The 25,120-nt window shown below is 39.1% G+C and overlaps 1 protein-coding gene and 1 non-coding gene across 14 annotated transcripts in view; both read right to left on the reverse strand.

The window, feature by feature from the left end:
- EFCAB5 (EF-hand calcium binding domain 5) overlaps positions 1 to 25,120 on the reverse strand; it is a 188,083-nt gene that overhangs the window by 18,806 nt on the left and 144,157 nt on the right. For all 13 annotated transcript variants that reach the window (XM_042966610.1, XM_042966608.1, XM_042966609.1 and 10 more), the window contains 4 exons: positions 16,488 to 16,777; positions 13,930 to 14,099; positions 13,213 to 13,441; positions 10,040 to 10,192 (listed from right to left, as the gene is read on the reverse strand). In XM_042966610.1, coding sequence (XP_042822544.1) covers positions 10,040 to 10,192; positions 13,213 to 13,441; positions 13,930 to 14,099; positions 16,488 to 16,777 — 842 coding nt within the window. The remainder of the gene's footprint in view (positions 1 to 10,039; positions 10,193 to 13,212; positions 13,442 to 13,929; positions 14,100 to 16,487; positions 16,778 to 25,120) is intronic.
- On the reverse strand, positions 14,971 to 15,077 carry LOC122233921. The gene has a single exon (XR_006211636.1). It is a non-coding gene; the product is annotated as a U6 spliceosomal RNA (small nuclear RNA).

Here is a 25,120-nt window from a genome sequence, read left to right on the forward strand (position 1 = left end):
CCTTCTTTTTCTTTTTCTTTTTTAATTTTTAATTTTTATTTATTTTTTTTTTAAATGGGCTGTATTTTTTAAATTTTTATTAATGTTTATTTTTTAGAAGTATTTTAGTTCCTTTATTTCTTTTTTTTAAATGAAATTTATTGTCAAATTACTTTCCATAAAACATCCAGTGCTCATCCCAACAGGTGCCCTCCTCAATGCCCATCACCCACTTTCCCCTCCCTCCACCTTCCATCAACCCTCAGTTTATTCTCAGTTTTTAGGAATCTCTTATGGTTTAGCTCCCTCCCTCTATAACTTTTTTTTTCCTTCCCCTCCCCCATGGTCTTCTGTTAAGTTTCTCAGGATCGACATAAGAATGAAAACATATGGTATCTGTCTTTCTCTGTATGACTTATTTCACTTAGCATAACACTCTCCAGTTCCATCCACATTGCTACAAAAGGCCATATTTCATTCTTTCTCATTGCCAAGTAACATAAAATACCTAGGAATAAACCTAACCAAAGATTTAAAAGATCTGTATACTGAAAACTATAGAAAGTTTATGGAAACTGTTTATAGAAAGTTATAGAAAACTATAGGAAGTTTATAGAAAATTAAGGAAATTGAAGAAGATATAAAGAAATGGAAAAACATTCCGTGCTCATGGGTTGGAAGAATAAATATTGTTAAAATGTCAATACTACCCAAAGCTATCTACACATTCAGTGCAATCTCAATCAAAATTGCACCAGCATTCTTCTTGAAGTTAGAACAAGGAATCCTAAAATTTGTATGGAACCACAAAAGGCCCTGAATAGCCAAAGTAATATTGAAGAAGAAGACCAAAGCAGTAGGCATCACAATCCCAGACTTTAGCCTCTACTACAAAGCTGTAATTATCAAGACAGCATGGTATCGGCACAAAAACAGATACACAGACCAATGGAATAGAATGGAGACTCCAGAATTGGACCCACAAAAGTATGGTCAACTAATCTTTGACAAAGCAGCAAAGAATATCCAATGGAAAAAAGACAGTCTCTTTAACAAATGGTGCTGGGAGACCTGGACAGCAACATGCAGAAGAATGAAACTAGACCACTTTCTTATACCACTCACAAAAATAAATTCAAAATAGATAAAGGACCTGAATGTGAGACAGAAAACCATCAAAACCCTAGAGGAGAAAGCAGGAAAAAACCTCTCTGGCCTCAGCCGCAGCAATTTCTTACTTGACACATCTCCAAAGAAAAGGGAATTAAAAGCAAAAATGAACTATTGGGACCTCATGAAGATAAAGAGCTTCTGCACTGCAAAGGAAACAACCAACAAAACTAAAAGGCAACCAACAGAATGGGAAAAGATATTTGCAAATGACATATCAGACAAAAGGCTAGTATCCAAAATCTATAAAGAACTCACCAAACTCCACACCCAAAAACCAAATAATCCAGTGAAGAAATAGGCAGAAAACAAGAATAGACACTTCTCTAAAGAAGACATCCAGATGGCCAACAGGCACATGAAAAGACACTCAATGTTTGCTCCTCATCAGGGAAATACAAATCAAAACCACACTCAGATACCACCTCACACCAGTCAGAGTGGCTAAAATGAACAAATCCGGAGACCATAGATGCTGGAGAGGATGCGGAGGAACAGGAACCCTCTTGCACTGTTGGTGGGAATGCAAACTGGTGCAGCCTCTCTGGAAAACAGCGTGGAGGTTCCTCAAAAAATTTAAAATAGATCTACCCTATGACCCAGCAATAGCACTGCTAGGAATTTACCCAAGGGATACAGGAGTGTTGATGCATAGGGGCACTTGTACCCCAATGTTTATAGCAGCACTTTCAACAATAGCCAAATTATGGAAAGAGCCTAAATGTCCATCAACTGATGAATGGTTAAAGAAATTGTGGTTTATATACACAATAGAATACTACTTGGCAATGAGAAAGAATGAACAACTCCCTTCTTGACATACTTTTTTCACTTGGCTTTTGGGACACCACTCTCTCCAGTATTCCTACAAATCACTCATATTTCTTGCTGCTTCTTTGTCTTCCTCACCTCTAAGAGGTTTTCAAGCTGTAGGCCATAACCTACCTATGGGCTGTGAAAACATTTTAATGCCTTTATTTTATGTTATTATTTGAGAGAGAGAGAGAGAGAGGGAGGGAGGGAGAGAAAGAGAATCTTAAGCAGTTTCCATGCTTAGTGCAGAGCCTGGATGGGGCTCAATCCCACGAACCTAGGATCATGACCTGAGCTGAAATCAAGAGTCAGATGCTCAACTGACTGAGCCACCCAGGCACCCCTTAATGCCTTTTAAAACCAGTTTTATTGAGGTATCATTGATATACAAAAAACTGCACATATTTAATGTTTACAATTTGAAGAGTTTGGACTGAGTCTTGACCAACTATTTATTTATTTATTTATTTATTTATTTATTTATTTATTTATTGGTGGAGACTGATTTACTTATAAGAAAGTAATATTAACATATCTTGTAAAATATGCAGGATATATCTTATGACTGTATAATATATGACTGTAGAAAAGACTAATTCAATTGGAAGAAGTAAAAAGGGGTTTTTATGTCTGCCTTTAAAAAGTTCTTTGAGGGGTGCCTGGGTGGCTCAGTCAGTTAATACTCTGACTTCGGCTCAGGTCATGATCTCACGGCTTGTGAGTTCGAGCCCCACATCAGGCTCTGTGCTGACAGCTCAGAGACTGGAGCCTGCTTTGGATTCTATGTCTTTCTCTCTCTCTCTGCCCCTCCCCCACTCACACTCTGTCTCTCTCTGTCTCTGAAAAATAAATAACCATTAAAAAAAAAAGTTCTTTGATTGGAGCACGTGGGTAGCTCAGTTGGTTGAGCGACTTCCATTCAGGTAAGATCTCACCCATGAGTTCGAGCTCCACGTGGGGCTTTCTGCTGTCAGCGTGGAGCCTGCTTCAGATCCTCTGTCCCCCTTTCTCTCTGCACCTCCCCCACTCACACCCTCTCAAAGATAAACAAACATTTAAAAATAAAGAAAAAGTTCTTTGATTAAGAGGGAACCTTGACAATAGGATCAATAGGGGCAGCATGATGAATGGTGCCTGGGAGAAGAACAACTGTTTTGCGGTGTGGAACGTTTACTTGCCATGACCTCAAGTGTTCTCCCAAACCCTTTAGATGAAAAATGTTTTCAATAGAATGTTTAGCAAACTGTAAAGATTCTCTGATGCTGGCAATGGAGCATCTAGCTTTTCCTAATATATTTCTTCCATGGTTTGAATCCATCTAATTCCATGGTTAGAATCTCACTGTGTCTGTGTTTCTAGGTTTAAATCTTTAGCCCAAACTAAACAATTCCTCTCCTGTTCCCACCTCTCCCCTCAAAATTTTGTCAATTTGGCCACTTTTGTTAAGATTGGAACCATACTGGGCCACCTGGGTGGCTCAGTCAAATGTCTGACTTCAGCTCAGGTCATGATCTCATAGTTCGTGGGTTTGAGTCCCACGTTGGGCTCTGTGCTATCAGCTACTTCAGATTCTGTGTCTCCATCTCTCTCTGCCCTTCCCCCGCTTGTGCTCTGTCTCTGTCTCACAAAAATGAGTAAATGTTAAAAGAAATTTTTAAAAAAGATTGCACAAAAAACCATAAAATACCTAGGAATAAATCTAACCAGAGATGAAAAATCTATACGCTGAAAACTATAGAAAGTTTATGAAAGAAATTGAAGAAGACACAAAAAAAGGGAAAAAGATTCCATGCTCCTAGATAGGAAGAACAAATATTGTTAAAATGTCGACACTACCCAAAGCAAGCTACATATTCAATGCAATCCCTATCAAAATAACACCAGCATTCTTCACAGAGCTAGAACAAATAATCCTAAAATTTGTATGGAACAAGAAAAGACCCCGAATAGCCAAAGCAATCTTGAAAAAGAAAACCAAAGCAGGAGGCATCACAATCCCAGTCTTCAAGCTACACTACAAAGCTGTAACCATCAAGACAGTATGGTACTGGCACAAGAACAGACACTCAGATCAATGGAACAGAATAGAAAACCCAGAAATGGACCCACAAACGTATGGCCAACTAATCTTTGACAAAGCAGGAAAGAATATTCAATGGAATAAAGACAGGCTCTTCAGCAAGTGGTGCGGGGAAAACTGGACAGTGACATGCAGAAGAATGAACCTGGACCACTTTCTTACACCATACACAAAAATAAACTCAAAATGAATGAAAGACCTAAATATAAGACAGGAAGCCATCAAAATTCTCGAGGAGAAAGCAGGCAAAAACCTCTTTGATTTTGGCCGCACCAACTTCTTACTCAACACGTCTCCAGAGGTGAGGGAAACAAAAGCAAAAATGAACTACTGGGACCTCATCAAAATAAGGAGCTTCTGCACAGCAAGGGAAACAATCAGCAAAACTAAAAGGCAATCGACAGAATGGGAGAAGATATTTGCAAACGACGTATCAGATAAAGGGTTAGTATCCAGAATCTATAAAGAACTTATCAAACTCAACACCCAAAACACAAATAATCCAGTGAAGAAATGGGCAAAAGACATGAATAGACACTTCTCCAAAGAAGACATCCAGATGGCCAACCGACACATGAAAACATGCTCCACATCACTCATCATCAGGGAAATCCAAATCAAAACCACAATGAGATACCACCTTACACCTGTCAGAATGGCTCACATTAACAACTCAGGCAACAACAGACGTTGGCGAGGATGCGGAGAAAGAGGATCTCTTTTGCATTGTTGGTGGCAGTGCAAGCTGGTGCAGCCACTCTGGAAAACAGTATGGAGGTGCCTCAAAAAACTAAAAATAGAACTACCCTACGACCCAGCAATGGCACTACTAAGCATTTATCCATGGGATACAGGTGTGCTGTTTTGAAGGGACACATGCACGCCCGTGTTTATAGCAGCACTATCAACAACAGCCACAGTATGGAAAGAACCCAAATGTCCATGGATGGATGAATGGATAAAGAAGATGTGGTGTATGTATACAATGGAGTATTACTCAGCAATCAAAAAGAATCAAAAGAAATCTTGCCATTTGCAACTACGTGGATGGAACTGGAGGGTATTATGCTAAGTGACATTAGTCAGAGAAAGACAAAAATCATATGACTTCACTCATATGAGGACTTTAAGAGACAACACAGATAAACATAAGGGAAGGGACGCAAAAATAATATAAAAATAGGGAGGGGGACAAAACAGAAGAGACTCATACATATGGAGAACAAACAGAGGGTTGCTGGAGGGGTTGTGGGGGGGGGGATGAACTAAATGGGTAAGGGGCACTAAGGAATCTACTCCTGAAATCATTGTTGCACTATATGCTAACTAATTTGGATGTAAATTTTAAAAAATAAAAAATAAAATTAATTTAAAAAAAGATTTTATGGTAAAAAAAAGACTGGAAGCATACTATAGAAAATAAGGGGTTGGTAAAATAATATGCCTAAAAACAAGCTTTTCATTTAATTTTAGTTGGAGCAAGAAACTATAAATTCAGCAAGTGCCTCAGTAATTATTCAGTAGTGAGATAACTACCATAGTTAAAATTTTCTAGGAAACAGTTTAGAGAAAGAGCTGCAACGATATTTTCCCCCATTTTCTTTCTTCTGCTACTGGCTTGTTATTTCCCCCCTTACCTTTCCAATACAGCTTTGCCCCACTATATGAAAGTAGAGCATTCCTATGAAACCTTTCATAAGCTGGACTGGCATAATGTGAAGAAGCAATTACTATTAAATCATACAGAAAAATTTTTGAGCATTCCCAGACCCCTGAAATAATGATTCTTAGGCTTTTCTGATACCTTAGAATGCACCTTGCTAATGGATGCACAAAATAAATTGAGATAAAGCACAGATGCTCACAGACACAATTCAAAGATGTGGTGGTTTTGCTGAGTGCAGCTGGGGGGAAGGAGGTCTTGGTGGGGACACTCTTGCTGCTCTGGGGGCTAACTCCAAACAAACACCAAATGCTATTTTCACTTTTTACCTTTTTTCATAAAAGCAAAATCCTCTTCGGATTTCTTTCAGTTAGCAAAAACAGATACTACTGAGGGCCTTTGGAAAACAGAAGTGGGCTAACATGAACTTCTGGAAGGTGGGAATAATAGCATCGGTTCATTCTCACCTTATATATTACACATCATTTAGTATTTACCCTCCTCTGCTTTGTTTTTCTTGTGACAAACATTTTTTAAAGAAAGAATGAAATATATAGAAAATAGCAGAAAACATCACATAGTAAAAGTAGGTATTGTTTTGTGAAACTTCAGTCTTAAGTGTGTGTGTATGTATGTGTGTCTGTAAGGGGTCAGGACATAAAATGGTTTTCATATGATAGGTCAAAGTCAATATAATTTTGAGCCACAATGATTCCAAACACTTGGGAGTACCTCAGGGCTTGGACCTCAGACTTTTTTTCTATATTCATTCATTCTCTTGGTCACTCCCTCTAGTTTCATGGTTTTTGTTTTGTTTTAGGTTATTATGGTAAAATATACATAGCATAATATTATTACTTTAACCATTCAAAGGTGTACAATTTGGTAGCACGAAATACATTAATGATGTTGTATAACCCAGTCTCACAGTTTTCAGTACCATTTATTTGCTAGACTGGATTTTTTCCCCCAATACTAGCTCATATATTCAACTGTCTTTTTAATATCTCCACTTAGATGTCTAACAGGCATTTTAAGTTATAGTTAAAAAATATTTTTCAATTTATTAGGTAAAAAGTTAACTTTTATTTAACTGTATTTATTTCATTATAAGAACAATGGAACATTTTTTCCATATGTTTATTGAGCATGGTTTTTTTTTAATTTTTTTTAGTAGACTTGTCTTTTGCTTTTTTTCTTTTGGATTTTTTAAAAAATCTTATTGATTTGTGTAGAGCAGTGTTAACCCTTTGTTAAATATGTGGCAATTTCCCCCGATTCACCTAAAGCAACTTATTTTGTCTATAATTTTGGTGCAAGGAAGTTGCACATGATTATGCCATCAATGTATCAGCCTCACTTTAATTGTTTCAACTTTGGTGTAGGGTTAGCCATTCTTCCCCAAAGATGGTAAATTCCCTCTCATCCTGAATTTTCTTAGCAATGCTCATGCACTTATTTATTCTTTCTCCGAATGAAAATTAAAATCATTTGGTCAACTTAAAAAATTGGGGGATTTTTCTTAGAGTTTTTTGGAAGAAATTATATATATTTTAGAAAGACAGATAGAGGGAGTGAGCGGGGAAGGGGCAGAGGGAGAGAGAGAGAATCCTAAGCAGGCTCCAAGCTCAGCTCAGAGCCCAACCCAGGGCTCCATCCCACGACCCTGAGATCATGACCTGAGCCAAAATCAAGAAATCAAGGACCAAATGCTCCACAGACTGAGCCACCCAGGAGCCCCAATCAGGGACTATTTGCAAAGGCCTGGGTAGTATACAGAATCCCAGGCCTAGTAACAATAGGGAATTGTTACCACACTTAGCCTGAAGAGGCAAGGGAAGAAAGTGACTACTAGAACCTGGAGAGGACAGCTGTATGGAGAGAGTCACCTGACTGAAGGTGTAGTGGCCTTTAGTAGAAGAGTACAGCCAATCTACAGCAACCTGGCAGAGAGACTGCCAGAAGCAAATTACCCCAGCCTCACTCTCCGCGTGTCCTGCATCTCCTATTGGTATGTCTCATTGGACAAACCTAAACAGAAGCCAAGGAGCCTATTGATACTGTCTACTTTATGAAGCAGAGCGGGTTGGAGAAGAGAGCAGAATAGACTGGAGAAGCTGCAGATGAGGAAGGAGGAGGTTTAGGAAGTTAGTAGAATTAAGTGCTTGGAAAAAGGTATCCCTACTGCCACCCACAGCCATTTTTAACACCAAAACCTCACCTATCTTCCACTTAGGACAAACCCCTGACTACACCCTTGGACAGGTGCACTGGTCTCTGCCCAGCTGTGACCTCACCCAGACCCTGGGCTGCAGAGTGGTCCTCCTCCTCATTCTGGGAATGATCTTTTTCACTCCATAACATGACTTAGATGGACAGTGACCCTTGTGATCTTGTCCACAGCATTGCGATTGTGAAAACTACATGCCCCTGAAGGCACACTTTTTGTTGACTGCTGTGGGTGATTTTAACTTTCTTCACAGTGCCCTAGATATCATTTCCCTTAAGGCCCAAACAGGGGTCTTCTTAGGTGTGGACACTGGCCAAGTCAAATCCTCCCCAGATCCCACACTATGACTGTGGCCCATCAGACCTGGTGGTCTGTCCCCCACACCAAATGGTCCTCACCCACCTCACCCCCCAGTGAGTTGTCCACCCCCATTCTGAGGGTACTTGGAGGTTCCCATTCCTACCCCACCCCCAGGAGCAGCACCCTGGACTAGGGTTCTCCACCTCCTCAGTCTGTTCGCTCCATCAGAGAGCTCTGTGATTCCGCTGTTTGGCCAAGCCCTCATCAGCTTGGTCCAGCCACTGAGAGAAGAAAGAAGAAGCCTGGAGAGAAGGGGACAGACACATGTGGAGGGCTAGCCGAGGGACTGAGAGACCACCAAGGTGATGCTATCACCTGATCAGGCACCACGCAGGATTGTTTAGCCTTTTTTTGTTTGTTTGTTTATTGATTTATTTTGAGAGAGAGAGAGAGAGAGAGAGAGAGCAGGAGGGGCAGAGAATCCCAAGCAGGCTCCACACCCAGAGCAGAGCCCAATGCAGGGCTCTGAAAACTCATGAATTTTGAGATCATGACCCGAGCCAAAACCAAGAGCCAGATGCTTAATTGACCAAGCTACCCAAGCACCCTTCTTTTTTCTTTTTTAATGTTTATTTATTTATTGAGAAGGAGAGAGCAGGAGAGGGCCAGAGAGAGAGAGAGAGGGAATCCCAAGCAGGCTCCATGCTGTCAGTGTAGAACCCGACATGGGGCTCGATCCCATGAACTGCAAGATTATGACCAAAACCAAGAGTCAGATGCTTAATTGACTGAGCTCTCCAGGCACCCCTTTCTTAAAAGGAAGACAGACACATTTCCACCCATTCTCACTACATGCAAAATCTTAACATTAAAATTAAGTGTAAAAAAAAAAAAAAAAAGGAGAGAGAGGCAAACCAAGAAACAGACTCTTAACTATAGAGAACAAACTGGTGGTTACTGGAGAGGAGGTGGATGAAGGTGGGGGGGATCGGTTACATAGGTGATGGAGATTGAGGAGGGCATTGGTTGTGATGAGCACCAGGTGCTGTATGTAAGTGATGAATCACTAAATTCTACACCTGAAACTAATATTTCACTGTACATTAACTAGCTGAAATTTAAATAAAAACTTTGTGTGGGGGGGGGAGTGTAAAGAAGCACAACAAACATTCAGCAAAAACTCATTACATTATAGATGGGCCTTTTTTCTTTAACTGGTGTGATGTAATCATGTCTTTCCAAAAGAGTAGTGCCTCATTCCTTCCTATTTCACCCATACGATTCTGGTGGGGGCTGCCAGTTATTGTAAACTCCACCAGCCCCACCCCCGGATGGGGGCCATGTCTCAGGATAGACTAAAAATGCTCTCTTGGGTTTTCCAAATTGAAACAAGAGGATTCTTTTTTAGTTACCAAGCATCTGGCTTGCCCTATGGAGAAAGCCTATCTTAAACTGGAAGGACCAAGCTAAAGTGTAGAGGGAAGCACACATGAGACTTTCAGAGAGAAAGAACATGAGAGAGCGCTGACGATATCGAATTCCTGGTTCTTTCTGGTCATCCTGGAAGCCAGCCTGACTCCTGTCCATTCTTCATTTTGATCACACAAGTCAATCAATTCCCTTTTTTGCTTAAGGCGGTTTGAGATGGACTTTTGCCACTCACAACCAAGGATCTTGAGTTGGGATCATGGGAAGTACGTCCCCAGTTGGCCTAATAGCTAACTAAATATGCTTTTAGCATATTAGCAAGACAATACTATCTAGAGACTCTGTTAGAGGTCTAACATTGCCCCACCTTGCCTACCTGCTTTGGGCCAGGCTCGATGAAGTATGTAGTGATGGTGGTGATGTCAGATGTGATCTCACAGAGCCAGGCGATGCCAGTGATCACAACATGCAGGATGTGCTCCCTGCTGTGGACGTAGTGATAGGCAGTGCTAAAGACATTGGCAACACCCTGTAGAGACAGAAAATTTTAATTGTCTTTTGAAAAAATTGTTTTTAATGTTTATTTTTGAGAGAGAAGAGAGAAAGAGTGTGAGCAGGGAAGAAGCAGAAACAGGGAGACACAGAATCCTAAGCAGCTCCAGACTCTGAGCTGTCAGCACAGAGCCCAACATGGGACTTGAACCCACAAGCTGTGAGATCATGACCTGAGCCAAAGTCGGACACTTAACTGACTGAGCCACCCTGGCACCCCAACTGTCTTTTCTTTTTAAAATAGCAGAATAATGCACCAATTGGCTTATCTTTTTTTTAATGTTTATTTTTCAGAGAAAGCACAAACGGGGAGGGGGCAGAGAGAGGGGGACAGAGGATCTGAAGCACGCTGTGTGCTGATAGCAGCGATCCCGATGTGGGGCTCAAACTCACGATCCCTGAGATCGTGACCTGAGCTGAAGTCTGATGCTCAACCGCTGGGCCATTCAGGTGCCCCGGATTATCTTTTTAAATTAATGATGACCTACTTCAGACAAAGTATTCATCAGTTCTCAAAAGGCAGTGTTCCAGATTCTACTATGAAAAAAAAAGATCTCAAGAAATCAAAGATGTAAGGAAATATCTACTACAAGATCCGCATAACTTTATTATGTTTCCTGATAATCATCCAGTGAAATTTGTGATATGTGCTATCAGAGAATAGAGTCAGAAGAACAAGATAAAGTTTGAAATGAGAAAAAATATTTAAAAGCCAGGAGCTAATGACAGCCTTGGGCAGATGGGTAGGAGCTGCCCTGATATGATGCAATTTCAATTTCTGGATCTTTCTGTCCTTTTTGTCATCAGATCAGTACAGGTTGTACTCTGGTCCAAGGCCTGCAACATGCTAGACAACACAGTCTTCTTATAGGCATTAAGAGAGGCTGTTACACAGAAAAGGGGGATGAAGTCCTTAGAACGCATCTGTTGTCTTGTTGTCAAGAGACTCTAGGAACCACAAATTCTTCAAGACTATATGAATTTTATAATACAACCTGAGGCATCTAAGGGTAACTCAGGACACTTTACCTCTAGGTCCTGGAGAATCTATTTAAAGTTCATATTGAGGGGCACCTGGGTGGTTAAGTGTCCAACTTCAGCTCAGGTCATGATCTCACGGTTCAAGGGTTTGAGCCCCACGTCAGGCTCTGTGCTGACAGCAGAGGGTCTGCTTGGGACTCTCTCTCTCTCTCTCTCTCTCTCTCTCTCTCTCTTTCTCTCTCTCTCTGCCCTTTCCCCACTTGAGCATGCTTTCTCTCTCTCTCAAAATAAATAAACTTAAAAAAATAAAAAATAAAGTTCATTTTGACATGGTCTCTAATAAGATTATATATAATTCACCTACTGTTAACTCCATACTCCTCCATTTTCTTCTTGATATCTTTATATCATTCTTATATCAGATAAGAGTGAATCACATTATTAAAAAGATGTCCAGGGGCACCTAGGTGACTCAGTCAGTTAAGGGTCCAGCTCTTTTTTTTTTTTTTTAACATTTTTTATTTATTTTTGGGACAGAGAGAGACAGAGCATGAACGGGGGAGGGGCAGAGAGAGAGGGAGACACAGAATCGGAAACAGGCTCCAGGCTCCGAGCCATCAGCCCAGAGCCTGACGCGGGGCTCGAACTCACGGACCGCGAGATCGTGACCTGGCTGAAGTCGGACGCTTAACCGACTGCGCCACCCAGGCGCCCCAAGGGTCCAGCTCTTGATTTCGGCTCAGGTCATGATCTCACAGTTCATGAATTTGAGCCCCACATTGGGCTCTCTCTCCCTCAAAATAACTAAATAAACATTTTTTTAAAATGTCCAGAGAAAAAGATTCCACCACTTTCCTCAGTTATACATCCAATAAATGGGAAGAGAAAAAATTTTTTTAAGTTTATTTATTTTGAGAGATAGAGAGAGTGGGAGAGGCAAAGAGAGAGGGAGAGAGATTCCCAAGCACAGTGCTCTGTGCTGACAGCACAGAGCCCAATGAGGGGCTTGAACTCACAAACTGTGAGATCATGACCTGAGCTGAAATCAAGAGTTTAATCTACCTGACTGAGTCACCCAGGTACCCTGAGAAGAGAAAATTTGAAATTGTGGTAGATAAACATAAAGAGCCAGACGCTTAGAGGGGAATACGTGGTAAAGGCATAGCAAGTTCCTGACTGTTGCTACATCCCAGTCCATCGCCTCCATAAAGGCTTTCAATCTTTCTTCATTGCAATTACTATTCATAAAATCAAATTAAAATGCTTGTAGAAATAAATGATCCAGTTATAGTCTTAAAAGTGCTTATCTTTTGGAGCACCTGGGTGGCTCAGTCGGTTAAGCATCCAACTTTATCTCAGGTCATGATCTCCTGGTTCATAGATTCAAGCCCCATGTCGGGCTCTGTGCTGACAGCTCAGAGCCTGGAGCCTGCTTCAGATTCTGTGTCTCCCCCTCTCTCTGCCCCTTCCCTGCTCATACTCTCAAAAATAAAGAAACATTGAAAAAAATTTTAAGTGCCCATCTTTTTTGTGATCTAATTTGAAAACATGAATACTCAAGAAACATTTAGGTTTCTTCCTACATTCTTCATCCTTAAAAATCATGACACTGAAATTAAGAGTCATGGGAATGCATTTGTGGAAAGAGTAAAAGATTTCTAGATTCCCCCTACTAATAAAACATAAATATCTCCCTTCTAAAGATTCATTCCTACTTTGTGGGTCTTAGTTAGTAGTCTAATGGTTGGATTTCAGTGCTACAGCATAAAATGCTCTTCCTATAATTAATGCAATAGGACACATATTAACAATCTTCCCAGAAGCTAAAGCATAGATGAGGCTGAGAGTCCTGTGTGTAATGGAGAACCTCTCCAAAGACTGTTAGACATACACAGTAAACAGTAACAAGTATGATGACACTATCTATTTTCATCTGGTTTTAGGTTTTGCTTTTTAAAAAGTATAGAAGGAGAGGCCATCTTACCATTTCTCTTGAAGAATTTCTCCATGACTTACCTGATAGAATCTGATCTCATGAGGCACAAAGATGTTTATTTTTTGGGGATCTCTTAGGGTGTCAACAGCCATGACCCCAAAGACCCTCATATATGCATCCTGAAGAGGCAGAGCCAGGAATGAACCATTTTGATCACTCTTGTTGATGGAATTGTTCCAGAAGAAGACGTTCCCATGGTGCTGAACCTGGGGGACATGTATTGGCTTCCCTTCATCCACTACTGTAAAGCTGAGGAATAGGAATTAGAAGGTGGTAGAAAGGCACGGGAGAAGGCTTTAGATGAAACCGTGCAGGAAATTAGATCAATTCTCCATTCATAGTTATTGTCATTATATGTCAGAGAAGTGGACTCATGAAATTACTAGTTTGGAGAGTCTGACTTGAGAAAAAGATTAAAAAACAAGCTTAGCTCATACCAGAGAAAACATATATGAACAGGATGCTGGAGACATAACTTATAAAGCAGGCAGAAGTAATTGAGCTGATGTTGTGAGGCAGAGTTCCAACATGGCAAATCACTGCCTAGGAGTCAGCTCTAGAATTGACCAGGTGAAATTATTTAAGACTGGAAACCCATCACCTCCCACTCCAGAAGCATTGGTGGCCTGAGGTCTTTCTCTCTTGGGAAGCTAACTGGGATTTCTATACTAGTTTATTTCAGAAAGGGAACTATTTTTTTTAGAAGTGTAAAACCAACCTCTTCAAGAAATTCTTACCTGATTCCCTTCATGTCCCTGTAGAGTACCCTGTTCAGTACAAATGGAGCATCATCTAAAGTAGAAGCTACGTTCCTCAATAGAACATTCCCTCTGTCAGGCAGTAGTCTGTTTTCTTCTAAGAGGGAAATGTGAGCACTGATCTTCTTGTTTCCATGGGATTCAGCATCCTATGTCAAAATGTTTCTGATGATGTATTTGGTGATTAAGAGTTATTCTCTTAATCATGTCTCCCATCATTAGCCAGTTTGTGCATCTGACCACAATAATTACCATTCATGGGCAGTGGGGAAAAGGCTGACACCACAGCTGTCTCCTAAACCTGAGTTTTTGGTTTTGTTTTTTATTTGAGAGAGACAGAAAGAGAGAGAGAGAGAGAGAGAGAGAGAGAGACAGAGAGAATCTCCGCAGTGAGTGTGGAGCCTGATGAGGGGCTAGATTCTACAACTGTGAGATCATGACCTGAGCTAAAATCAAAAGTTGGACGCCTAACCAACTGAGCCACCCAAATGCCCCCCAAATCTGAGTTTTAATGAATGGAATGGATTTACTTTATGTCAACTAGACTAAAAAAAAATCTCTCAAGTCTTCTCAAATTTAGAGGTTTAAAACTTGGATCCCTTTGAACTATAGTCATATTGTCTCGGCTTCAGTTAAAAGTATTTATCTTAGAGGGCCAGGGCAAGAATATGGCTTCATTTAACTCATATTTCTTGAGTACATTTTCACCATCTACTCTGAAGTGAATGTAGGAAAAAATGCTCTCAGGGAATTCTTAACATAGTTTGGCTATGATATTTGATTTATGCCAGGAAAAAATTTCTTGGGGTCTCAGATTGCAGAGTTTATGCAACTACTATTTCTAACTAAAATAACAGAAAATTCTCTGTACCTAAAATATTATTATGTTATTAACAATATTGTGTTGACACATTATTGAGCATGTCTATAATTTGGGGACATGAAAAATGCTTTCCTTGATTTTTGCCTTCCCTTTCTATATATTTGGGTTTGCTTTTTTTTTTTTCTTTTCATTTTTGGAAAAATATTGAATGCTTCACAAATTAGCATGACATCCTTGAGCAGGGGCCATGCTAATCTTCTCTGTATTGTTCCAATTTTAGTGTATGTGCTGCTGAAGCAAGCACTGGGTTTACTTTTCATGTATTTTTGTTTCTTTTGCCTTTATTCTTTCTTTTCTACATAAAAGATCTATAGAGTAACTAGCAAATGTAGTAAGATTTCTCTTAGGGTACCACAGACCTCTGAAGCAAGTTGGAGTAATACTTCTTTTTCTAGATTGGTCTTCTGCTCCTGGTCACACCATTTCAAAGTACATTGGAAAATTTAGCCATTCAGTTGATTAGTCCATTAATTAAGTGTTGCTATTTAATTGAGCTGAATGGCTCCAGGTTCCCTGGACTAGTGGAATCTGTGATATCTATCTATCTATCTATCTATCTATCTATCTCTATATGTCTATATATCTATATATCTATATCTCTATCTATCTATCTATCTATCTATCACAACCATGCTGGCTGTTTCTGTCCGGGAGGGGCAGCAAGCTGGGAGTGCCTGAGGGGGTGGCAAAGCTGTGGGCAGTGGTCCATCAGAGTCATGTGTTTTAAGTGACATGATTCTATAATAGTATCAGCTTGTTTCTAGGCAGTGCAATGAAATATTGTGTGATATTGGATCCTACTTCCTAATGACCTTATGATTTAAATAGTTTCTTTTAAAAATTTTAATGTTTATTTTGAGAGAGAAAGAGAGTCAGCAAGTGGGGGGAGGGCAGAGAGAGAGGAGAGAGAGAATCCTAAGCAGGCTCCATGCTGTCATCACAGAGTCCAACACGGGGCTCGATTTGATGAACCATGAGATCATGACCTGAGTGGAAACCAAGAGTCAGACACTTAACTGACTGAGCCAACTAGGTGCCCCTTAAATTGTTCCTTTAAATTTTTTTTCATTTTAGAGAAAGAGAGAGACAGTGTGTGCAAGCAGGGGAGAGGGGCAGAGGGAGAGCGAGAAAGAGAGAGTCTTAACCAGGCTCCATACTCAGCGAGAACCCCACACAGGGTCTGATCCCATGACCTTGGGATCATGACCTAAGCCAAAATCAGGAGTTGGATGCTCAACTGACTGAGCCACCCAGATGACCCTAAATAGTTCCTTTTTAAACTGACTCCTAAAACATTTTTCAAGGAAAATGTAGCTTGAACTGCCTGTACCATCTCCTTACTGGTATTTTTCAATATTAGCCTATTGTCTTCTCTAAGCTTATTGACTCTCAGCACAAATGAAATTAGAAATCCCAAGACACAATTCTGTCTCTTATACCTTTCCTCTCTACTGCTACCTTCCCAACCTGCAATCATTCCAGTTGTGTCTTTCCTAGGCTTTGGGTCACTGTAATGTTTTGGAATGAACAAAACATCTATAGCAGTACTCAGTAATTTTTCAAGAGAATTTAGTGTGCTCCCCCTTTGCAACCATTGAACATCACATACTAGGAGGAAATTTTTCCTCTTATATTTCATTTTAGAAAAACATACCTGGGTGAGAGCCTTAAAGGTCTCGGTGTACACTGGCTCCAAAGATACCCCACTTGTCTCTGCAGCATGTTGGATTCGGTATAGCCACTTCCGCCTGGCACAATTCCTCAGGTTCTCAGTAGGGCTCCTTTCTAAAGAATTCATCAGGAACTCCACAACACTTTCCAGAACATGATCTTCATTGCCCCTGAGTTCAGATACAACCAACTGTATGTATTTCTGAAATTGTTTTGAAGACATCCTCACTTCTTGACCAGGGTGTGGCTTTGGAAATTGGATGTGTAGTTTAGCTAAAAGACATAAACACAAAATGAAGAACTAATCAAAAGTTCATTTATCTATGGGGGAAATTTTCATTCCCCTTTTATAGCAGACTGAAGCCCCTGACAACTGCTCCCCATGGAAAACCAGGTATATCAAAGGCATCTCAAAGTCTAATGAAACATCTTACAGTGACTTCCTGTATTGAACTCATAATATCCTGTGTCATCTTCCCTGTTTCTGTTTTGTTTTTTTAACTCCGCCGCTCAGCCAGATGAAACTCCAGGGTCAACTCTGACTCCTCCCTACTTTTTACCTTCCATATCCAATAGGCCACTTAATCCTATCCTGTTAGCCTTTGGCAATATATCTTGTTGCCACTCCTCTCCATTCCTAATTCCATAATCCCAAACCAGTCTTAGTCATTTTATACATAATTAGATTACCAATAGTAAGTCTCAATACATATTTATAAAATTAAATTAAAACAACTTACAACAAAAAGCAGAATCAGGCCTATAAATACAGAGAACAAACTGATGGTTGCCAGAGGGAAGGTGGGTGGGGAGATGGACAAAAAGGTTGAAGGGGAGTGGGAGATACAAGCTTCTTGTTATAGAATGAATAAGTCACAGGAATAAAAGACATAGCATAGGGGATATAGTCAATAATATTGTAATAGCTTTGTATGGTGACAGATGGTATCTACACTTGAGGAGAGCATAGCATAACAGATAGAAAAGTTGAATCACTATGTTGTACACCTAAATCTAATGTAACATTGTGTGTTGGTTATACTTAAGTAAAAAAATTAATAAATACATACATGCATACATACATACATACATATATACATATCACACAACTGGAATGAACCTCAAAGGCACTAAGACAAATTTATGGCTTTTATTAATCATGGTATTTAAACAATCATAAACACACTCCCCAATTATTCTAAAGAATAAAAATATATCAACATGCAAAAACAAAAACTAAAATGAAAAATAAACACAATTTGCAGTATGCAATTCCCTGGTTCAAACTCCTACCATATTCAGTGACAGATGACGATATACTTGAGGTAAGCATAGCACAATATATTGAGAAGTTGAATCACTATGTTGTACACCTGAACCTCATGTAACATAGTATGTTAACTATGCTGAAATTTAAAAATTAAAGATAAATAAAAATTAAGAGATAGGGGAAAAAGTCCTACCATATACAGATCCAGTTCATTTTCCAATAATATCTACCCATAACACCATATAGAAATTATTTGCTCTAGTATCTCCATTCTACTCATGGTCTTGACAATGCCTTACACACTTCTGCATCCATATCTCTTCTATTTTTTTAATTGTACAATTATGAATGTGCTACCAAACTTGAGCATTTGCAATAACACATCTTACTCCATGCTCCTACCCTGTTTCATCCCCTGCCCCCCCACAGCCCCACCAATAACCTGCGATTTTGCTTTTGTATTATCTTTCCCTTCCTTTTATTTTCCTAGTAGTGTTATTGTGTGTGTGTTTGTGTGTGCACTTCTAAACAACATGTAGTTTAGTTTGGCCTATTTGTAAATTTCAGGAAAAGGACATCGTACTATATATATATATATATACACACACACACACACACACATACATACATATACACACATACATATGTACATAGATGTGGATGAAGCTAGAATGTATTATGCTAAGTGAAATAACTCAATCAGAGAAAGACAAATACCATATGATTGCACTTATATGTGGAATTTAAGAAACAAAGCAGATGAACATATGGGAAGAGGAGGAAAAAAGAGAAGAGAGGGAAACAAAACCACAAGAGACTTTTTTTTTTTAAATACTATTTTATTTATTTATTTTTATTTATTTGATTTTATTTTTTATTTTTTAAAATTTACATCCAAATTAGTTAGCATATAGTGCAACAATGATTTCAGGAGTAGATTCCTTAGTGCCCCTTACCCATTTAGTTCATCCCCCCCCACAACCCCTCCAGCAACCCTCTGTTTGTTCTCCATATGTATGAGTCTCTTCTGTTTTGTCCCCCTCCCTATTTTTATATTATTTTTGCGTCCTTTCCCTTATGTTTATCTGTGTTGTCTCTTAAAGTCCTCATATGAGTGAAGTCATATGATTTTTGTCTTTCTCTGACTGACTAATGTCACTTAGCATAATACCCTCCAGTTCCATCCACGTAGTTGCAAATGGCAAGATTTCTTTTGATTCTTTTTGATTGCTGAGTAATACTCCATTGTATACATACACCACATCTTCTTTATCCATTCATCCATCCATGGACATTTGGGTTCTTTCCATACTGTGGCTGTTGTTGATAGTGCTGCTATAAACACGGGCGTGCATGTGTCCCTTCAAAACAGCACACCTGTATCCCATGGATAAATGCTTAGTAGTGCCATTGCTGGGTCGTAGGGTAGTTCTATTTTTAGTTTTTTGAGGCACCTCCATACTGTTTTCCAGAGTGGCTGCACCAGCTTGCACTGCCACCAACAATGCAAAAGAGATCCTCTTTCTCCGCATCCTCGCCAACATCTGTTGTTGCCTGAGTTGTTAATGTGAGCCATTCTGACAGGTGTAAGGTGGTATCTCATTGTGGTTTTGATTTGGATTTCCCTGATGATGAGTGACGTGGAGCATGTTTTCATGTGTCGGTTGGCCATCTGGATGTCTTCTTTGGAGAAGTGTCTATTCATGTCTTTTGCCCATTTCTTCACTGGATTATTTGTGTTTTGGGTGTTGAGTTTGATAAGTTCTTTATAGATTCTGGATACTAACCCTTTATCTGATACGTCGTTTGCAAATATCTTCTCCCATTCTGTCGATTGCCTTTTAGTTTTGCTGATTGTTTCCCTTGCTGTGCAGAAGCTCCTTATTTTGATGAGGTCCCAGTAGTTCATTTTTGAAAACCACAAGAGACTCTTAATGATAGAGAACAAACTGAAAGTTGATGGAGGGAAGTGGGTGGGAGATTGGCTCAATGGGTGATGGGCATTAAGGAGGGCACTTGTTTTGATGAGCACTGAGTGTTCATATATATATGTGTGCGTGCGTGTGTGTATGTATATATATAGTTTTATGGGACTTATTTTTTTAATGTTTTTATTTATTTTTGAGACAGAGAGAGACAGAGCATGAGCAGGGGAGGGGCAGAGAGAGAGGGAGACACAGAATCTGAAACAGGCTCCAGGCTCTGAGCTGTCAGCACAGAACCTGATGCGGGGCTCGAACTCATGAATCGCGAGATCATGACCTGAGCCAAAGTCAGACGCTTAACGACTGAGCCGCCCAGGTGCCCCGGGACTTACTTTTTTATTCCACATCATGCTACCATATCCATCCATGTTGTTCCTGTAGCTGTGATTCATTCATTTTCACCACTGTATACTATGTCACTCTGTGTGTATACCACCATTGATTTATCCTCCTGTCAGTGGGCATGTAGGTTGTCTCCAGTGTTTTGCTATACATGTCTTCCAGTATGTATGTGCAAGTTTCTTTGACATTCATTATAAATTAATAAGTCATAGGGTATGTACCCTTCTTGTTTACATTTCAAAATCTCTCCTTCCTGAAGAAGGCTTCCACCACGATATCTCCTTCCTTTGGAAGACAAGCATCTATTCTATACCATATGTTTGACAATTAACAAATACTGCCTATTATTTTTGGTCCTCCTACTGATGAAGGTTTCTCATTTTTGTGGTTGGACTTTTGTTGATTTTTTTCTGAGTTTATACTGTTTATTTATTTATAAGTTTATTTAAATTTTAGTTAACATACAGTGCAATTTAGTTTCAGGAGTGGAATTCAGTAATTCATCACTTACATACAACACTCAGTGCTCTCATCAAAACAAGTTTCCTCCTTAATGCCCATCACCCATTGAGTCAATCTCCCACTCACTTCCCTCCATCAACTTTGTTTGTTCCCTATCATTAAGAGTCTCTTGTGGTTTTGTTTCCCCTCTCTTCTCTTTTTTTCCTCCTCTTTCCATATGTTCATCTGCTTTGTTTCTTAAATTCCACAAATGAGTGCAATCATATGGTATTTGTCTTTCTCTGATTGAGTTATTTCACTTAGCATAATACATTCTAGCTTCATCCACATCTTTGCAAATGGCAAGATGTCATTCCTTCTGATGACTAATATTACATTGTATAGATATACATGTACATCTTCTTTTTCCATTCATCAGTCAGTGGACATTGGGCACTCTCCATAGTTTGGCTATTGTTGATAATGCTGCTATAAACATTGGTGTGTATGCACCCTTTCAAATCTGTATTTTTGTATCCTTTGGGTAAATACCTAATAATGTAATTTTGATAGGGATTGCATTACAAGTGTAGATTGCTTTGGGTAGTATAGACATTTTAACGATGTTCTTCCAATCCATGAGCATGGAATTCTTTTCCATTTCTTTGTGTCCCTTTCAATTTCTTTATACTTTTCAGAGTACAGATCTTTTACCTCTTTAGTTAGGTTTATTCCTAGGTAACATTGTTTTTGATGCAATTGCAAATGGAATAGATTCCTCTATTTCTTTTTCTGCTGCTTCATTATTGGCATATAGAAATGCAACAGATTTCTGCATGTTGATTTTATATCCCGCGACTTTGCTATATTCACGTATTAGTTCTAGCAATTTTTGGTGGAGTCTTTCAGGTTTTCTACACAGAGTATCATATTATCTGCAAATAGTGAATGTCTGACATCTTCCTTGCAATTTTTATGCTCTTTATTTCTTTTTGTTGTCTCATTGCTGAGGCTAAGACTCCCAGTACTATGTTAAATAGTAATGGTGAGAGTGGACATCCTTGTCTTGTTCCTGACCATAGGGGAAAGTTTTTCTCATTGAGGATTATATTAGCTGTGGGTCTTTCATACGTGGCTTTGATGATGTTGAGCCATGTTCCATCTATCCCTACTTTGTTGAGGGTTTTTATCAAGCATGGATGGTATATTTTGTCAAATGCTTTTCCTGCATCTGTTGACAGGATCATGTGGTTCTTATCCTTTCTTTTATTAGTGTGGTGTATCATGTTGATTGATTTGCAAATATTGAACCAGCCCTGCATCACAGAAATAAATCCCAGTTGATCATGGTGAATAAGTCTTTTAATGTATTGTTGGATCCAGTTTGCTAGTATCTTGTTGAGAATTTTTGCATTCATGTTCATCAGGAAAATTGGCCTGTAATTCTCCTTTTTAGTGGGTCTTTGTCTAGTTTTGGAATCAGGGTAATATTGGCCTCAGAGAATGAATTTGGAAAGTTTTTCTCCCATTTCTATTTTTTTGGAACAGTTTGAGAAGAATAGGTATTAACTCTTCTTTAAATATCTGATAGGATTCCCCTGGGAAGGGATCTAGCCCAGGACTTGTTTGTTGGGACATTTTTGATTACTGGTTCAATTTCTTTGCTGGTTATGGGTCGGTTCAAATTTTGTATTTCTTTCTGTTTCAGTTCTGGTAGTTTGTGAATTTCCAGGAATTTTTCCATTTCTTCCATATTGTCCAGTTTGTTGGCATATAGTTTTTCATAGTGTTCTCTTATTCTCTTATAATTGTATTTCTGTGGTGTTGGTTGTGATCTCTCCTCTTTCATTTGTGATTTTATCTATTTGGGTCCTTTCTCTTTTCTTTTTGATAGGTCTGGCTAGGGGGTTATCAACTTTGTTTATTCTTTCAAAGAACCAGCTCTTAGTTTTGTTGATCTGTTCTACTTTCTTGTTTGTCTGTTTCTACATCATTTATTTCTGCTCTAATCTTTATTATTTCTCTTCTGCTGGCTTTAGACTTTATTTGCTCTTCCTTTTCTAGCAATTAGATGCAAGGTTATATTGTTGATTTGGGACCTTTCTTGCATCTTGAGATAGGCCTGAATTGTAATATACTTTCTTCTTAGGACTGCCTTTGCTGCATCCCAAAGGGTTTGGACTGTCATATTTTCATTTTCATTGGCATCCATGTATTTCTTTATTTCTTCTTTAATTTCCTGGTTAACGCATTCATTCTTTAGTAGGATGTTCTTTAACCTCCATGTATTTGAGGGCTTTTCAAATTTTTTCTTGTGGTTGATTTCAAGTTTCATAGTGTTGTGATCTGAAAGTATGCACGGTATGATCTCAATCTTTTTGTACTTGTTGAGGACTGGTTTGTGACCCAGTATGTGATTTATTCTGGAGAATGTCCCATGTGCACTAGAGAAGAATGTGTATTCTGCTGCTTTTGGATAAAATGTTCTGAATATATCTGTTAAGTCCATCTGGTTCAGAATGTCATTCACAGCCATTGTTTCCTTGTTGATTTTCTGCTCAGATGATCTGCCCATTTCTGTAAGTGGAGTGTTAAAGTCTCTTAGTATTATTATCAATGAGTTTCTTTATGTTTTTAATTAATTAATTTATATATTTGGGTGTATCAAGTTGGAGGCATAAATATTTACAATTGTTAGTACTTTTTCTTTAAAATTTTTTTTAATGTTTATTTATTTATTTTGAGAGAAAGAGAGAGAAAGTGTGTGTGTGTGTGTGTGTGTGTGTGTGTGTGTGTGTGAGATTGGGGGAGGGGTAGAGAGAGAAGGAGACCAATAATCCCAAGCAGGTTCCACACTGTCAGCATAGAGCCTGATGCAGGGCTTGAACTCACAAAGTGTGAGATCATGACCTGAGCCAAAATGAAGACTTGGACACTTAACTGACTGAGTCACCTAGACACCCCTATAATTGTTAGTACTTCTTGATCAATATACCCCTTAATTATGATATAATGTCCTTATTCATCTCTTGTTATTGTCTTTGTTTTAAAATCCAGTTTTTCTGATATAAGTATGGCTACTCTGGCTTTCTTTTGATGTCCATTAGCATGATAGATGGTTCTCCATCTCCTCACTTTCAATCTGAAGGTGTCTTTAGGTCTAAAATGAGGCTCTTGTAGGAAACATATAGATGAGTCTTGTTTTTATCAATGCTAATACCCTCTGTCTTTTGATTGGAGCATTTAGTCCATTTACATTCATAGTGATTTTTGAAAGACATGAATTTAGTGCCATTATTTTACCTGTAGAGTTGTGGAGTCCTCCTTAAAATTTCTTGCAGGGCTGGTTTAGTGGTCATGAACTCCTTTAGTTTTTGTTTGTCTGGGAAACTCTTTTTATTTCTCCTATTCTGAATGTCAGCCTTGCCGGATAAAGAATTCCTGGTTGCATATTTTTCCGATTCAGCACGTTGAATATTTCCTCCCACTCCCTTCTGGCATGCCAAGTTTCAGTGGACAGGTCTGCCTCTAACCTTATGTGTCTACCCTTGTAGGTTAAGGAACTTTTGTCCCTAGCTGCTTTCAGAATTCTCTCTTTATCTTTGTATTTTCAAATTTCACTATGATATGCCATGGTATTGTTCTATTTTTGTTGATTTTGAGTGGCATTCTCTGTGCTTCTTGGACTTGAATGCCTATCTCCTTCCCCAAATTAGGGAAGTTCTCAGCTAAAATTTGTTCAAATAAACCTTCTGCCTCTTTTTCCCACTCTTCTTCTTCTGGGACTCCTATGATATGGATATTGTTTTTGCTTTCTAGAATCACTGAGTTCCCTAAGTTTCCCTTAGTAATCTATTAGTTTTCTTTCCCTCTTCTTTTCAACTTAATTATTTTCCATAAATTTATCTTCTATATCACTTATTCTCTCCTCTGCTTCTTCAATCCTCATTGTGAATATATCCAGTTGGTTTTGCAACTCCGTTATAGCATTTTTAATTTCAGCCTGACTAGTTTTCAGATCTTTGAGCTCTGGAGGATGGGTTTCTCTGGTGTCTTTTATGCTTTTTTCAAGCCCAGCTAGTAGTCTTATGACTATTGTTCTAAATTCCTTTTCAGATATATTGCTTATATCTATTTTGAGCAAGTCCCTGGCTGTGATTTCTTCTTGACCATTCTTTTGAGGAGAATTCTTCCCACTTGTCATTTTGGCTAAGTTTCTGTCTTTTGCATGTTTTGAAAGCTTGCTATGTTTCCTTCACCTGAGAATAATACTGTATTAAAAAGGGGTCATACACTGTCAAGAGCCTGGCACTTTAGGAAGTTTTTTTGATGTATGCTGTTTACCCTCTGCTGTTGCATTTTGGCTGCTCTTTCCCACTTGTCAGTCCTCTACAGAGCTCCTCCTTGCTTACAGTTGGGAGTGTTTGGATATTCAACTAGGCGTGCTTTGATTTGTCTGTTAAAATGAGCCTCGCACCTGCCACACTATCTCCTTCCGACCAGGGAGATCCTTCTGCCAGTCCACAGATCGATTTCCTGGGTGCTCCAAGTGACCTGACCTCAATACAGCTGTGTTTG

Source organism: Panthera tigris, chromosome E1 (genome assembly GCF_018350195.1).
Source record: "Panthera tigris isolate Pti1 chromosome E1, P.tigris_Pti1_mat1.1, whole genome shotgun sequence".
Taxonomy (NCBI): domain Eukaryota; kingdom Metazoa; phylum Chordata; class Mammalia; order Carnivora; family Felidae; genus Panthera; species Panthera tigris.